This window comes from Oncorhynchus tshawytscha, linkage group LG10, assembly GCF_018296145.1.
Source record: "Oncorhynchus tshawytscha isolate Ot180627B linkage group LG10, Otsh_v2.0, whole genome shotgun sequence".
Lineage (NCBI taxonomy): Eukaryota > Metazoa > Chordata > Actinopteri > Salmoniformes > Salmonidae > Oncorhynchus > Oncorhynchus tshawytscha.
The window spans coordinates 11557992-11574550 of record NC_056438.1 but is presented as its reverse complement, the minus strand read 5'-3'; the positions used below and the strand labels follow the sequence as shown (position 1 = coordinate 11574550).

The window sequence follows — 16559 nt, the reverse complement described above, 5'->3', positions numbered from 1 at the left end:
TATACCAAACACTGTTCTACCTGCCTATACAAACACTGTTCTACCTGCCTATACCAAACACTGTTCTACCTGCCTATACCAAACACTGTTCTACCTGCCTATACCAAACACTGTTCTACCTGCTTATACCAAACACTGTTCTACCTGCCTATACCAAACACTGTTCTACCTGCCTATACCAAACAGCATCACAGACTGCTTTTGACACTTCAATTAAATAAATACTTAATGGAGAAATTTAAAAGTGTTAATATGTCAGATGCAATTGAAGATTCTCTTCAATAGCGTATCAATCAATCAAGTGTCATTATGTTAATCTTGTTGACATATAACAGAGAAACATAATTGGGCTATTCAGTCGTGAGAGACAGCTACCTACTGAAGACACATTTCAGTTGAATAGGACTAAAGCTGACTGCTGCTGCTACTGCTTGTTGCCATGGGCTACTGGTTCACATCTAGTTGCCATGGAAATAATTCTACTCTAGTGCCGCTAGATGGCGATGTCCTCAAACTGTTTCGGGGAGAATGGAACTTTGAAATAGAATGGAACTTTGAAATAGAATGGAACTTTGAAATAGAATGGAACTTTGAAATAGAATGGAACTTTGAAATAGAATGGAACTTTGAAATAGAATGGAACTTTGAAATAGAATGGAACTTTGAAATAGAATGGAACTTTGAAATAGAATGGAACTTTGAAATAGAATGGAATTTTGGAATAGAATGGAACTTTGAAATAGAATGGAACTTTGAATAGAATGGAACTTTGAATGAATGGAACTTTGGAATAGAATGGAATTTTGAAATAGAATGGAACTTTGAAATAGAATGGAACTTTGAAATAGAATGGAACTTTGGAATAGAATGGAACTTTGGAATAGAATGGAACTTTGAAATAGAATGGAACTTTGAAATAGAATGGAACTTTGAAATAGAATGGAACTTTGAAATAGAATGGAACTTTGAAATAGAATGGAACTTTGAAATAGAATGGAAAATTGAAATAGAATGGAACTTTGAAATAGAATGGAACTTTGAAATAGAATGGAACTTTGAAATAGAATGGAACTTTGAAATAGAATGGAACTTTGAAATAGAATGGAACTTTGGAACATTGAAAGAGGAAGAGGAAAGAACATTTTACATTTGTTTGATACATTTTTCTATTGGATGAATATAAATGACTATAATGTATACTGAACAAAAATATAAACGCAACATGCAACAATTTCAACGATTTTACTGAGTTACAGTTCCTATAAAGAAATCAGTCAATTGAAATAAATAAATTAGGCCCTAATCTATGTATTTCACATGACCCACCCGAGCCAGGCCCAGCCCAGCCAATCAGAATGAGTTTCTCCCCACAAACGGGCTTCATTACAGACAAAAATACTCCTCAGTTTCATCAGCTGTCCGGGTGGCTGGACTCAGACGATCCCGCAGGTGAAGAAGCCGGATGTGGAGGTCCTGGGCTGGCGTGGTTACACATGGTCTGCGGTTGCGAGGCCGGATGGATGTGCTGCCAAATTCTCTAAAACGAAGTTGGAGGCGGCTTATGGTAGATAAATTAACATTGAATTCTCTGGCAACAGCTCTGGTGGACATTCTTGCATGCCAATTGCACATTCTCTCAGAATCTGCGAAATCTTTGGCATTGTGCATATACAAAACTGCATATTTTAGTGGCCTTTTATTCTCCCCAGCACAAGGTGCACCTGTGTTATGATCATGCTCTTTAATCCCCTTCTTGTTATGCCACACCTGTCAGTCAGGTGGATAGATTATCTTGGCAAATGAGAAATGCTCACGAACAGGAATGTAACAAATTTGTGCACATGGAACATTTCTGGGATCTTTTATTTCAGCTCATGAAACACTGGACCAACACTTCACGTGTATATTTTTGTTCAGTATATTTATTATTTAGATGAGTTTTGAAATACATGTTTGTAATTACCAGTACCTTATTTTATGACGAGAAATACAAATATTCAATGTTTTTTGGAGAGTTCAGCAGACACTCTTATCCAGAGAAACTGAGTGAATATATTTTCATATATATATATATATATATATTTGTATTGTCTCCCTTGAGAATCAAACCCACAACCCCGGTGTTGCAAACACCGTGTTCTACCAGCTGGGCCACACGGGACTGGAAACAATGAACCACGTGTGTTGTTTTGAAATGAAAATGAATATCATCATTAATTCATGTGTATGAGGACTAACGTGTGAGTGTGAGTGTGCACGTAATATTGTTTGTACTCAGAAGAAAACCGTTGCTTTGCACCACCCCTCCTGACCACTTCCTCTCACTACAAAGACAGAATGTGGCTCATCGCTTCTCATACATGCACTTCCTGGAAAATGATTTATCGGCTACACACCTCAATGCTGTGTTACCCCCCCCCCCACCCCTCTCCTCCACCTTACAATGTTGATCCTAGATCTGCAGAACGATCGATATTTGTCTGGAATGTACCTGACACAGAGACACTTTCCAATGTGTACTTTTGAACACAGCCCTACATTAGATTAGTCTATGAAATCCAGGTCAAACGCTGTGTGTGTGTGTGTGTGTGTGTGTGTGTGTGTGTGTGTGTGTGTGTGTGTGTGTGTGTGTGTGTGTGTGTGTGTGTGTGTGTGAGGGGGGGGGCGAGCAAATGCTTTGAGGTTCATTCTGAAACCATGGTTTCTATCTCATCATCATCATCATCATCATCATCAGGGCTTTGAACTCTTAACCAGGGCTTTGTAAAAGTAAGAGGTGGTCTGATAAGGGAAGGGAAAACATCTCATATAAGCCCATAAACTATATGGTTAAGCCTCTGCCATAGCCTACGTTGTAGGCAGTTTAGAAGTAATAACGACGATATACTACTGTATAAGACCTATATTCAGTATTCCTACATCTCCTGATATTCAGTCAGGCAAAAATAAACAGTGACTTTATATGAATGATCACCATCATACAGTATAAATAGACATATGCCTTCAGTAGTGAAGTAGCCTATGGCAGGAGCAGAATGGGTTTCATTATAGGAAAACATCTATTAGAGGCTATCGCCTAATTTATTGCATCCACTGTGAAATACCACCGGGGGAAATTACCTTGAGCGTTGTCATATATTTTGTGCGCACGTCGCACAGATGGAAGGCAGGCAGGCTAATAATAATGCACATCATTGTCCTTCTCAGGATTTTCAGGCACACAATGTTCCATACTCGGAGCGCGAGAGTCAATCAAGGACACCGAGTTTGAGAAATAATTTAATACGACCTTAAATGTGTAAATATTACATGGTTAAAATCACATATACAGCGGATAAATGAGAGCTTGAATAACAATTTATTCAATGAATAAAAACATTGTAAATGGCCGTGGAGTTTTTATTTTATTTAAACAAATAAAACAACGTTTAATTCTGTATTAGTCTTAGACGTGCCATGACCGTCGTCACATTTCTACCTTAAATTTCCGACACGGTCCAAGGTCCCATCCAATCAACTCTTTCTCAGATCAGCTGATTCCTACGCTGCCATTTTGTCCGCGGTAGTAGGCAGGCAGCAAGTGGAGCCAAGCCCTTACATATTCCTACATATTCAACAAGACTTGAACAATACAAAAGACGACGATATGAGTTGCATGTCAAGGTTCAGTGGTTTCTGACGGGTGGTTTTTTTTTTGTAGGTTTTTTTGTTGTTGTTGTTGCCAATTTCATGGATATATCGGACCAAATAGGTTAAATTCAGGTGTTCCTCTCCCGGTACCGGACTCGGAGGAAGCAGGGTTGAGACAGGACGACACTAGGTAGTTAGAGGGTGTTGTGTTATAGCAGGAAGGCCGGTCAACTGGCTGCTGTCTTCTCTCCGTCTTACATCTAGTCTTAAACTCAAGACAAGTTGGGAAAGTTTGATAGTTTCACGTTTGCCTATTTTCGTTATGTTTCACTCGAAACCCCAAAAAAGGGACCGGTCTTTTCGAGGTAACCTAAACACACAAAACCTCAGTGGAAGTTGAATTCTGAAGAAGGGGGATTTTATTAGAGTAGTAACTATTTTACCTAGTTTGGCTAAAAACTGTGATCATAATTCAGGGTTGTCTCGCCAGTGGTCTTGTTAAATTGACCCGTAGGTATCCAGCCAGCTAGAGATGTTTATATGTAGCCTGCGAGCTGACATTTCTGTTTACAAATTGCATAGTGGGACTCATTCGTGGTTCGAGTGCAGAAACGGAAATATTAGCTAACACAAAGCCAGTTTACTTGTTAGATGTCAACCTTGTTGTTGTTGTGTGTTTTGTTTGTTACTATACAGAATACCTTGTTAATGATAGCTAACGTTAACTAGTTAGTTGTTAATTGATTTGCTTATTCAAGACATAATAACATATTGTGTGTGCGGATTTTTTTTTATTTTTTTATAGGTTGCAACAAACAACAAAAAAACTAAAATTAAGTCGGAGATCTTACAGCGATACTAGACGAGGACGTCATACCACTTCTTTTTAACGGGACCGATTCCCGTGGCCCGAAACCTCCTTGCCATCACTGGTGTTACGCACGTCAGCTAATAACCAATCGTTGGACATTGTGTGTGTGTGTGTTTATCATCTAACTAATCATAGTGGGTTTTGTAGCGAAACGGTGAAACACAATGTCAGGACAGTCTATAACGGATCGCTTCGCAGCGGCACAGCACAGCATGACCGGGTCTGCTATCAGTAAAGCCGTGTGCAAGGCCACGACGCACGAAGTCAGCGGCCCCAAGAAGAAACACCTTGATTGTGAGTATATGTGGGGGTGGACGCCTGCCTGTCTACTGTCAATCCTCATGTTTCTTGTCTGTCTGAGTGTTAGCCCTTGATCATGACTCTCAGTTCCATTACATTACACATAAGAGTCATTGGAAGTAGGTGTCTTCTGTATGGGGGGAGTTTTGTTAAGAGCCCTGACGCTTGGTGAATCTATTGCGGTATGGTTTTGAAGCACCAAAAGGTTAAATTGATACACGTCTTTTTATAGAGTTAGTGTTCCCACACTGCCATGTCTCCATGTTAGTGCTTGTTGACAGGAGACTGAGGGACCACCTGTGTTAATTAGATATCTAGCATGCTCCAAACACCTGTGTGTAACGGAATTAAGGCTGTGTTTAACAGAAGGCTGCCAGAAATGTGTTGTCACTGAGAAATCCTGTTGGCTGCAACTGTGAGGATGCCGGTTAAAACTGTCTATAGTACGTGTATATTTAGCATCTGTGAAATGATTTTAATGTGATATGAAAGTGCAGGGCTTTATGTTTCTAGAACCGTGTTGCAGTTGAGAATCGATTCACATTTAGATGGAGTCCTTGTACTCTTAAGGAGCCACCATTACTCCTTAAGGTGCATCTTGGGATGAGTCTGTGGGCTTAGATCAAAACCAAACATGCCTGCTATCAAAACCAAACATACCGGTACTGTAGCTATTTTGCTACTGTGTTGAATTCCATCACACTGTAGTCACTTCCTTAGCTAGAATTACATAGTAGACAGTAGCCTAGCAGACGTTATCAGTGAATTTCTGTAGATGTTGCGTACTATCTGGACAGTGGATACTGGTTATTCATTTATTAATAAGATGATGATGAGCAGTGCTTTCCAAGGTCCAGCTGGCTGTCGTTCATTGTGCCTTTTACTTACCATGCTGCCGTTTTTGGTCACGGCTGTATCATACCATTATTTTTGTACCCTCTTATTTTCACCGCCGGAATTCCCGTGACATGTATGGCGTTTTGGCTGCAAAAAAAAAACCCCCAACATGTTCTGCTGGAGAAAAAAAAAAGTTGACACGTGAACTTGATGCCTATTTATTTTCCAGTGGCCATTGTCGGTTACTGTCTATGTAACGGGACTGAAGGGCATTTGAGGAAGCGGCGTTGATGAAAGTCTTAAGTTCATGTGTCCCTGTCTGATGGAGATAATGAGTCAAGACTAGATCGGAGACGATACGTGAAACAGGAAAATACATCTGTAATGTTCATTATGGTGTTGTCATGACTAGGGTTGTATCGTAACTGCTGTCCCTACACTACTCAGCTGTCACAATGCTTAGCAGTTCATTATGGTGTTGTCATGACTAGGGTTGTATCGTAACTGCTGTCCCTACACTACTCAGCTGTCACAATGCTTAGCAGTTCATTATGGTGTTGTCATGACTAGGGTTGTATCGTAACTGCTGTCTCTACACTACTCAGCTGTTACAATGCAATGTTCATTATGGTGTTGTCATGACTAGGGTTGTATCGTAACTGCTGTCCCTACACTACTCAGCTGTCACAATGCTTAGCAGTTCATTATGGTGTTGTCATGACTAGGGTTGTATTATAACTGCTGTCTCTACACTACTCAATGCTTAGCAGTGCATTATGGTGTTGTCATGACTAGGGTTGTATCGTAACTGCTGTCCCTACACTACTCAGCTGTCACAATGCTTAGCAGTTCATTATGGTGTTATGACTAGGGTTGTATTATAACTGCTGTCTCTACACTACTCAGCTGTTACAATGCAATGTTCATTATGGTGTCATGACTAGGGTTGTATCGTAACTGCTGTCTCTACACTACTCAGCTGTTACAATGCAATGTTCATTATGGTGTTGTCATGACTAGGGTTGTATCGTAACTGCTGTCCCTACACTACTCAGCTGTCACAATGCTTAGCAGTTCATTATGGTGTTGTCATGACTAGGGTTGTATTATAACTGCTGTCTCTACACTACTCAATGCTTAGCAGTTCATTATGGTGTTGTGACAGATAAAACATCATTTAGTCCTAAAGGAGGCCTGGCTAAGGCCAAAATGTCATAAATATGCCAACTTTGATCAATTATTTCTCAATTATGCTTTTAGATATAAATGTCATATGTGTTAACAATCCTGCCTCTAAATAATTATTCTAAGGATTACATTTTGTGAAAATCTCCCAAATCATAGTATTTTGTTTTGTGAGGAATCACTGAATGGTGTCCCCAGTGCCAAGCTACTCAGCAACGGCTATACACGAGACAATGGATATCTATTTGGAACTGTTATAATGCTTATTAGTTAGTACCAATAGCTGGTGTCCATATCACGGTATTGTATCAGCCCCACACTGCAGCAGGCAGCAGCCCCTATCAGCCCAGGCTGACATTCACGCATCGTTGGAGAAAATAAATGGTGTTTTGAAGCCAATTAGTCTTATGATTGGGTCTGTCCCCCTCAATTACTCGTGGTTAGGCTTTAAGAGATGACACTGATTCCCTCCATTTTAAGTAGGCTTATCTGTTGTCATGGTTATATATATATATATATACACACACACACACACACACTACTGTTCAAAACTTTGTGGTCACTTAGAAATGTCCTTGTTTTTTTAAAGGTCGACCGGTTAATTGGCATGGCCGATTTTAATTAGGGCCGGTTTCAAGTATTCATAACAATCGGTAATGAGGACTTGTGAGGCATCTGTTTCTCAAACTAGACACTCTAATACACTTCTCTTCTTGCTCAGTTGTGCACCGGGGCCTCCCACTCCTCTCTCTATTCTGGTTAGAGTCAGTTTGCTCTGTTCTGTGAAGGGAGTAGTACACAGCGTTGTATGAGATCATTTTTTTGGTCAATTTCTCGCATGGAATAGCCTTCATTTCTCAGAACAAGAACAGACTGATGAGTTTCAGAAGAAAGTTTTTTGTTTCTGGCCACTTTGAGCCTGTAATCGAACCCACACATGCTGATGCTCCAGATACTCAACTAGTCTAAAGAAGGCCAGTTTTATTGCTGCTTTAATTAGAACAACAATTTTCAGCTGTGCTAACATAATTGCAAAAGAGTTTTCTAATGATCAATTATCCTTTTAAAATGATAAACTTGGATTAGCTAACACAACGTGCCATTGGAACACAGAAGTGATTGATGGTAGCTGATAATGGGCCTCTGTACGCCTATGTAGATATTCCATTCAAAAAAATCTTCTGTTTCCAGCTACAATAGTCATTTACAACATTAACAATAATTACACTGTATTTTTGATCAATTTTATGTTAATGGACAATTTGTTGCTTTTCTTTCAAAAACAAGGACATTTCTAAGTGACCCCAAACTTTTGAAAGGTAGTGTGTATATATATAAAAATCTAGTACCAGTCAAAAGTCTGGACACACCTGCACATTCCAGGGCTTTTCTTTATTTGTACTTTTTTCTACACTGTAGAATAATAGACATCAAAACTATGAAATAACACACATGGAATCATGTAGTATATGTTATATTTGAGATTCTTCAAAGTAGCCACCCTTTGCCTTGATGACAGCTTTGCACACTTGGAATTCTCTCAACCAGCTTCATGAGATAGTTGCCTGGAATTCATTTCAATTAACAGGTGACAAGGTAGGGGTGGTATACAGAAGATAGCCCTATTTGGTAAAATACAAAGTCCATATTATGGCAAGAACAGCTCAAATAAGCAAAGAGAAACAACAGTCTATCATTACTTTAAGACATGAAGGTCAGTCATTCCGGAAGATTTCAAGAATTTTTTTAACGTTTCTTCAAGTGCAGTCGCAAAAAATATCAATCGCTATGATGAAACTGTCTCATGAGGACCGCCACAGGAATGGAAAATCCAGAGTTACCTCTGCTGCAGAGGATAAGTTCATTAGTTACCAGCCAAGTAAATGCTTCACACATCTCAACATCAACTGTTCAGAGGAGACTGCATGAATCAGGCCTTCATGGTCGAATTGTTGCAAAGAAACCACTACTAAAGGACAAAGAAGAGACTTGCTTTGGCCAAACACGAGCAATGGACATTAGACCGGTGGAAATCTGTCCTTTTGGTCTGAGGAGTCCAATTTTTAACATTTTTGGTTCCATCCACCGTGTCTTTGTGAGACGCAGAGTAGGTGAACGGATGATCTCTGCATGTGTGGTTCCCACTGTGAAGCATGGAGGTGGGATGGTGTTTTGCTGGTGACACTGTCTGTGATTTATTTAGAATTCAAGGCACACTTAACCATCGTGGTTACCACAGAATTCTGCAGCGATACGCCATCCAATGTGGTTTGTGCTTAGTGGAACTATAATTTGTTTTGCAACAGGACAATGACCCAACACACCTCCAGGCTGTGTAAGGGCTATTAGACCAAGAAAGAGAGTGATGGAATGCTGCATCAGACGACCCGTCCTCCACAATCACCCAACCTCAACCTAATTGAGATGGTTTGGGATGAGTTGGACCGCAGAGTGAAGGAAATGCAGCAAACAAGTGCTCAGCATATGTGGGAACTCCTTCAAGACTGTTGGTAAAGCATTCCTCATGAAGCTGGTTGAGAGAATTTCAAGAGTGTGCAGAGCTGTCATCAGGGAATTGGGTGGCTACTTTGAAGAATCTCAAATATAAAATATATTTTGATTGAACACTTTTTGTTTACTAAATTATTCCATATGTGTTATTTCATATTTTTGATATCTTCTCTATTATTCTACAATGTAGAAAATAATGAAAATACAGAAAAATCCTTGAATGAGTAGTCTAAACTTTTGATTGTATCTGTATGCCATTGGTTATAACTGATGACGTACTGTGTGATTTCTCAGGCTTTATTTAGGCTGGTCTATCGGGACGGATCTGAACTTTTATATTAAATCAACTATCAGGAAAGGTGGTTCTGGTTGCAGAGATGACGTATCCTTGCTGTTGCTGAAGGGAAAACACAGCAGATGTGGGTCCAGTTAAACAAATATGCCTAAAATTAACAGGAAGTAGTCTAATATAGCAGCAAACATGCCGAGATGTTGTCCTACTGTGCACTCCCATTGGTCAAAGGTCATACATGATGGGTGTACTACAAAGCAGGGTCTGGGTGTACTACAAAGCAGGGTCTGGGTGTACTACAAAGCAGCTAACGCCTAAATATTATTTTGTAATTTTTTTCCTAAGATGAGCTTGAATTGGACATGGTGTAATTGATTAAAAAAACTAAAACACATAAGTTTAGCTTTAAAAAAATAAAAACTAACCAGAAAATCAATAGTTATTTCTGGTTGCTTTTCAGTTAGCTCGGTAACACATTGATCCATCTTTGTCATATACCCCTCTGATAGGGGAGATGAATTGCTCAGCTATTTGCATGTATTAAGGGAGATAGTTGCCTTGACGCTATCAACCAATTTGTTCGGTGTCTTTGAGTCCGGTGTCTTTGTCTGCCACTCTGCCGACACAGCCTTGCCTGGCATGAGGCCTAGTTGTCATGGTTATTTTGTGGAAGTTGTGACATTTAAACCCAATCCGTTCCTAATACTTTCGTGCTGTTGTCATGGCGGCCAAGAGTCACAGAACAGAGCCACCGGCGGTTAGTTCTAATTCTGCCCCTTCTGAGTTAGGGGTTTGACTCGTTCATAGGGCTAATTCAGTGGAACATCCCAAATGAGAGGGCAATTCACCTTAGACTCTCCACAATGGGTAAATAATATTTCCGTGTTTGCCCACTGTAGCCTAGGTCATCGTCATCGCTTGAGTAAAGTCTAGCCCTACCTCTCACATACTGTTTGCATTTCAGAATGTCCACACACTAATTTAAGATTAACATCGCGAGGTGACTCTTTAAATTAAACAAAAAATATTTTTAAAGCCATTTTTAGTCAACTAGGACTTCTAAAATATGCTGCCAGAACAGCCCTTCTCAAACCTTGAGACTGTCCCAAATGACACCATAGTCCTTGTATATTGCACTTCAGAGCGGTTGGGTTAAATGTGGAAGACCACATTTCAGGTGTAGGCATTCAGTTGGACAACTGACTAGGTATCCTTTCCTTACTTTTCTTTGTAGTGGACTATAAATGAAATAGGGGGCCGTTTTGGACACAGCTACAGGCTAGCTCGATGTCGATGATACAGATTATCATCCGCAAAGGAAACGAGTTTGTGTGTAGTTTGTGTGTAGTTTGTGTGTAGTTTGTGTGTAGTTTTTGTGGCTATTGCGACACTTTCTTACAGGACAGAAGAGGGTAACATTGGTTCCCATGTAGCCTAGATGTATTACTAATGGCTATAATGCGTGAACAATTGCTATTGTGATTCATTGCAAAGAAAACCTGCCTGTCGAGTCCCCGTCGTCACCGTAACCTGCCTGTCGAGTCCCCGTCGTCACCGTAACCTGCCTGTCGAGTCCCCGTCGTCACCGTAACCTGCCTGTCGAGTCCCCGTCGTCACCGTAACCTGCCTGTCGAGTCCCCGTCGTCACCGTAACCTGCCTGTCGAGTCCCCGTCGTCACCGTAACCTGCCTGTCGAGTCCCCGTCGTCACCGTAACCTGCCTGTCGAGTCCCCGTCGTCACCGTAACCTGCCTGTCGAGTCCCCGTCGTCACCGTAACCTGCCTGTCGAGTCCCCGTCGTCACCGTAACCTGCCTGTCGAGTCCCCGTCGTCACCGTAACCTGCCTGTCGAGTCCCCGTCGTCACCGTAACCTGCCTGTCGAGTCCCCGTCGTCACCGTAACCTGCCTGTCGAGTCCCCGTCGTCGCCGTAACCTGCCTGTCGAGTCCCCGTCGTCGCCGTAACCTGCCTGTCGAGTCCCCGTCGTCGCCGTAACCTGCCTGTCGAGTCCCCGTCGTCGCCGTAACCTGTCTGTCGAGTCCCCGTCGTCGCCGTAACCTGCCTGTCAGAGTCGTCGCCGCCGCCGTAACCTGCCTGTCAGAGTCGCCGCCGACTGTCAGCTAGGTTACGGTCTCGCTGTGGAGCCAGCTTTTAGTGAGCAGCCTAGTGCTGGACCCTCGAGACGGTGGAAAAACGCTTTCCAGTAGTTTGGAAAAAGTATAGTGCTCTGTAGTCGAGTCAAGTGTGTGCATGTCTTTGCAAGAGTTTGTGTACTGGACTCCGACTAAAAGGTGTGTGTGTGTTTGTGGGAACTCTGTGTGTGTGGAACATTTTAGCGCTCCTGTCCTCGACAGGGTATTTTTAGCCTGGCTGGCTGGGTCCTTTGGCCATGTCTGTCGGCTTGTTATGTACATACCTTCCCTCCCCTGGTTCTCTCTCTGTCTCACTCGGCTGCATTCACACCACCATGGAACAGACGACAGATAGTTGTCTGAAGGGAGAACGAAGGAGAGCGAGTCAACAAGGCCAGCTAGTAAGAATCTCCACAGGGAGAGAATGGAAGACGGACTACTACTGTACTCTACCATAGTCTAAAGAGGGGAGGAATTTGAGAGCGAGATGTACCGACCAAGAGTGAGCCAGGAACCTGGGTGGCTGAGCCCATATTCACTAAGCATCAGAGTAGTGCTGACCTATGATCGGGTCCCCCGATAACCCTATTGACTATGATCTAAAATGGAAAACTGATCCTAGATCAGGCGTGGTTTCTCTTGGTTTGGCCTAAAGTCAATCGGCTTTATTCACATCGTAGGCGTCATTAGATTTGAATGCACTTCATTCAGTTGGATTGTTAGGAAGGCAGCACAGAACCGTAGTGGCTGCAGTTCAAGATGGTTTGGCTTCTTTCTCAGTAGGTCCAGGCTCTAGTTTCCTGTATGTGTGTACACACACACACTTCCTGTTGATATATCAGAACTGAAAATAGATGCACCCTCAAGCAAATCATTTGACTAGAGCCTGTCTGGAGGTGCAACTTTTGGTTTTGGAACTAAAGGAATCTTTCCCATTGTGATGTGGAGGAATCGTAGAATCCCCTTCGACGCCGACATGGTTCTAAACTCAGATCCCGATCCGGCCTTGGTCACCATGAGAACAGAGACTGTCATCTGAAACGGGGAAAGACTGAGTGTCACGGAGGAGACAAAAGGAGAAGGAAAAAAAAACGATGTAACTGTCTACCCTTTATATATAGCAGCTATTTATACACCTTCTGCCATCTCTACCCCTCTCTGTTCATGCAGAGGAAGTCTCTTTTCGGTAAACCGTGTGTGTGTGTGTGTGTGTGTGTGTGGCAGGCAGGCAGGCAGGCAGGCAGGCAGAAGATAGAGGATATACAAGGTGTTCCTCTTCAGTCTCCCCTCCATCTTTAGGTTGTGTGTACACATCTGTGTTATGGTTTGTTGTTGTACAGATCATATCGCAGATTAGCCTTTTTATAGATATGCAAGGTGGAGGAGGGAGGAGGGAGGCGGGTGTAAGGCGAGGAGAGCCGACCCCAGCAAGGAGGCTGGCAGCTGGGCCAGATGTAGTCTGTCTTCCCCGGTCTGGTTGGCCCACCTGGCACCTAGTGCTCTCTCTCTCCACCTGCTCACGTCCTACAGCTGGCAGCACTCTGTTCCCCCTCCCTCTCTCCACCTGCTCACGTCCTACAGCTGGCAGCCCTCTGTTCCCCCTCCCTCTCTCCACCTGCTCACGTCCTACAGCTGGCAGCACTCTGTTCCCCCCCCCTCTCTCCACCTGCTCACGTCCTACAGCTGGCAGCCCTCTGTTCCCCCCCCTCCCTCTCTCCACCTGCTCACGTCCTACAGCTGGCAGCCCTCTGTTCCCCCTCCCTCTCTCCACCTGCTCACGTCCTACAGCTGGCAGCCCTCTGTTCCCCCTCCCTCTCTCCACCTGCTCACGTCCTACAGCTGGCAGCCCTCTGTTCCCCCTCCCTCTCTCCACCTGCTCACGTCCTACAGCTGGCAGCTCTCTGTTCCCCCTCCCTCTCTCCCTCTAGGTCAGACCAGCTACGTTGTGGCTGTGACCTACAGTGTGCAGTTATCTCAGTTATCTCCAGGGCTGCATCTCTCATTAAACGGGCCTCGTCTTCTGGATTGACTGGGCGTGTACATTATACAGGAACGATTCCTACTGGAGACTCACTTCACTGACTTCATGTCCATTGAGAGGCCTAACTATTCTTCCTGTCCAGTTGTTGTTTGCTTGGTCTCTCTCACCCCGCCACAGTCCCATCCCTCTCCTAGCTGTGTGTGTGTGTGTGTGTGTGTTGGTTGATGAGGTAAGAGCCCTAAGCTCAGGCCGGTACCAGGAGCTCCTCATTACGGGGACTGACCAGTGCAACCCAGAGGGCAAAGGTCATGCCAGCCCTGCTGAATGGAACAATGGTTCTGTGTGCATTGGAACACACACATTAGAACACAGAGCAGCTGTCTGTCAACTCTGAGAAGGACAGATGAGATCACTGCTCATGCCTTTTTTATCGTTCATTGTCCATCTCTCACTGAATCTCTCTGGTGTTCTAGAATGTCTCTGGAGTTCTGGAATCCCTCCGTGTTCTAAAATATCTTTGTAAAATCTCCCAGAATTGTACCATGATATTAGGAGTGTTACACATTACCATTGTGTATAGGGAGCCACACACTAAGTCTAGCTGGTGTGTGGGTTTTCACAGCCACTCTCAAACATGGCTGATGGCCAGTAAGACGGGGAAGAGAAGAAGGGAGGAGAGGGTGAAGAGAGGAATTGTTCCACCCTGCGTGGTCAGGGTTTCTGCAGATTGCAGGTTGGATAAGATGGGATCCACCACCACCACTCCCCAGATGGAGCCAGCCTCTCCTCACACTGCAGTTCTCCCTCTGTCTTTCCCCGTCCCTCTGTCTCTCTCTTCTGTCTCTCCCCGTCCCTCTGTCTCTATTCTGTCTCTCCCCGTCCCTCTCTATTCTGTCCCTCTCTATTCTGTCTCTCTATTCTGTCTCTCCCCGTCCCTCTCTATTCTGTCCCTCTCTATTCTGTCCCTCTCTATTCTGTCCCTCTCTATTCTGTCCCTCTCTATTCTGTCTCTCTCTATTCTGTCTCTCTCTATTCTGTCCCTCTCTATTCTGTCTCTCTATTCTGTCTCTCTCTATTCTGTCCCTCTCTATTCTGTCCCTCTCTATTCTGTCTCTCTATCTATTCTGTCTCTATCTATTCTGTCTCTATCTATTCTGTCTCTATCTATTCTGTCTCTATCTATTCTGTCTCTATCTATTCTGTCTCTATCTATTCTGTCTCTATCTATTCTGTCTCTATCTATTCTGTCTCTATCTATTCTGTCTCTCTATCTATTCTGTCTCTCTCTATTCTGTCTCTCTCTATTCTGTCTCTCTCTATTCTGTCTCTCTCTATTCTGTCTCTCTCTATTCTGTCTCTCTCTATTCTGTCTCTCTCTATTCTGTCTCTCTCTATTCTGTCTCTCTCTATTCTGTCTCTCTCTATTCTGTCTCTCTCTATTCTGTCTCTATCTATTCTGTCTCTATCTATTCTGTCTCTATCTATTCTGTCTCTATCTATTCTATCTATTCTGTCTCTATCTATTCTGTCTCTCCCCGTCCCTCTCTATTCTGTCCCTCTCTATTCTGTCTCTCTCTCTATTCTGTCTCTATCTATTCTGTCTCTCTCTATTCTGTCTCTCTCTATTCTGTCTCTCTCTATTCTGTCTCTCTCTATTCTGTCTCTCTCTATTCTGTCTCTCTCTATTCTGTCTCTCTCTATTCTGTCTCTCTCTATTCTGTCTCTCTCTATTCTGTCTCTCTCTCTTCTGTCTCTGTCTCTTCTGTGTCTGTCTCTTCTGTGTCTTCTCTCTCCCCGTCTCTCTGTATCTCTCTATTCTGTCTCCCCCTCTCTCCCCTCTCTGTCTCCGTTTAAGACAACTGACTGTGATCAAGGGCATCCAAATGTGTTTCCACTCCCTTTGATTAAGTCAGCACATATCCACTACATTACAGCAGACACACACAGCCCCCCCACCCACACACACACACACACACACACACACACACACACACAGGTGGGGAGAGACTGGGACGACAGGGTGAGACTGAGAGGGGGTGTACAGATCTGAAATTGGTTTTGTTAAACATGTCTGTCTCTGCAGCGTGTAAACAGAAACCTGCTCTGGGAAAGAGTGGTCCCATGTTCTATTACGAATCCAGACCTGAATGCTGATTGGCTGAAAGCCGTGTTATAACACATATATGGCCAATATACCACAACTAAGGGCTGTTCTTAAGCATGGCACAACGCGGATTACAGCCTGGATACAGCCCTTAGTCGTGGTGTATTGGCCATACACCACAACCCCCCAGTGCCTTATTATGAACTGGGAACCAGTAAAAAAACATTTTTTGTCATACCTGTAGTATACGGTCTGATATACCACAGCTGTCAGCCAATCAGCATTCAGTGCTCGGATCACCCAGTTTATAATGGCTGTTATACCACACCCCCTCGGGCCTTATTGCTTAAATATTCATCTTCATATCACCCTGAAACCCTACACTGAAATCCTAATGTAGCCTGGCCCCATTGTCCAATAACCATGTTAATGAGACAGATGCTACGGACGGATGAATTGGTGTTTCCAAAGTTACCCAGGTGGGTGTGTGAAGTTGGGTACCCGTTTTGTTGAACAAAAGAAGTAGGGATTTAGGAGAGCGAGGGGTAGGAGACGGCAGGGGGTAGAATACAATTCTAAAAATCCACATTCACTTGTTGTGGTGGACAAGTACTAATGGGTTTGGTTAGGACTGACCCTATTTAGGCAACTGGTCCATTATTTGGTCGTTAGGCTGTCGGTCGACCCGAGAGTTCTTTGTCAATGCGATGCAAACAT

General features: G+C 43.3%; 1 protein-coding gene across 4 annotated transcripts in view; it reads left to right on the top strand.

The window, feature by feature from the left end:
- Nucleotides 1–3549: 3549 nt before the first annotated feature.
- Nucleotides 3550–16559, top strand: part of LOC112259727 (phosphatidylinositol-binding clathrin assembly protein) — a 64031-nt gene continuing 51021 nt past the window's right edge. For 2 of the 4 annotated variants that reach the window (XM_042328119.1, XM_042328121.1), the window contains exon 1: nt 3552–4795. In XM_042328119.1, the coding sequence (XP_042184053.1) occupies nt 4666–4795 (130 nt within the window). In that variant the 5' untranslated portion in view covers nt 3552–4665. Of the gene's footprint in view, nt 4796–16559 lie in introns of all 4 variants that reach the window. The other 2 variants (XM_042328118.1, XM_042328120.1) reach the window with 2 other exon arrangements.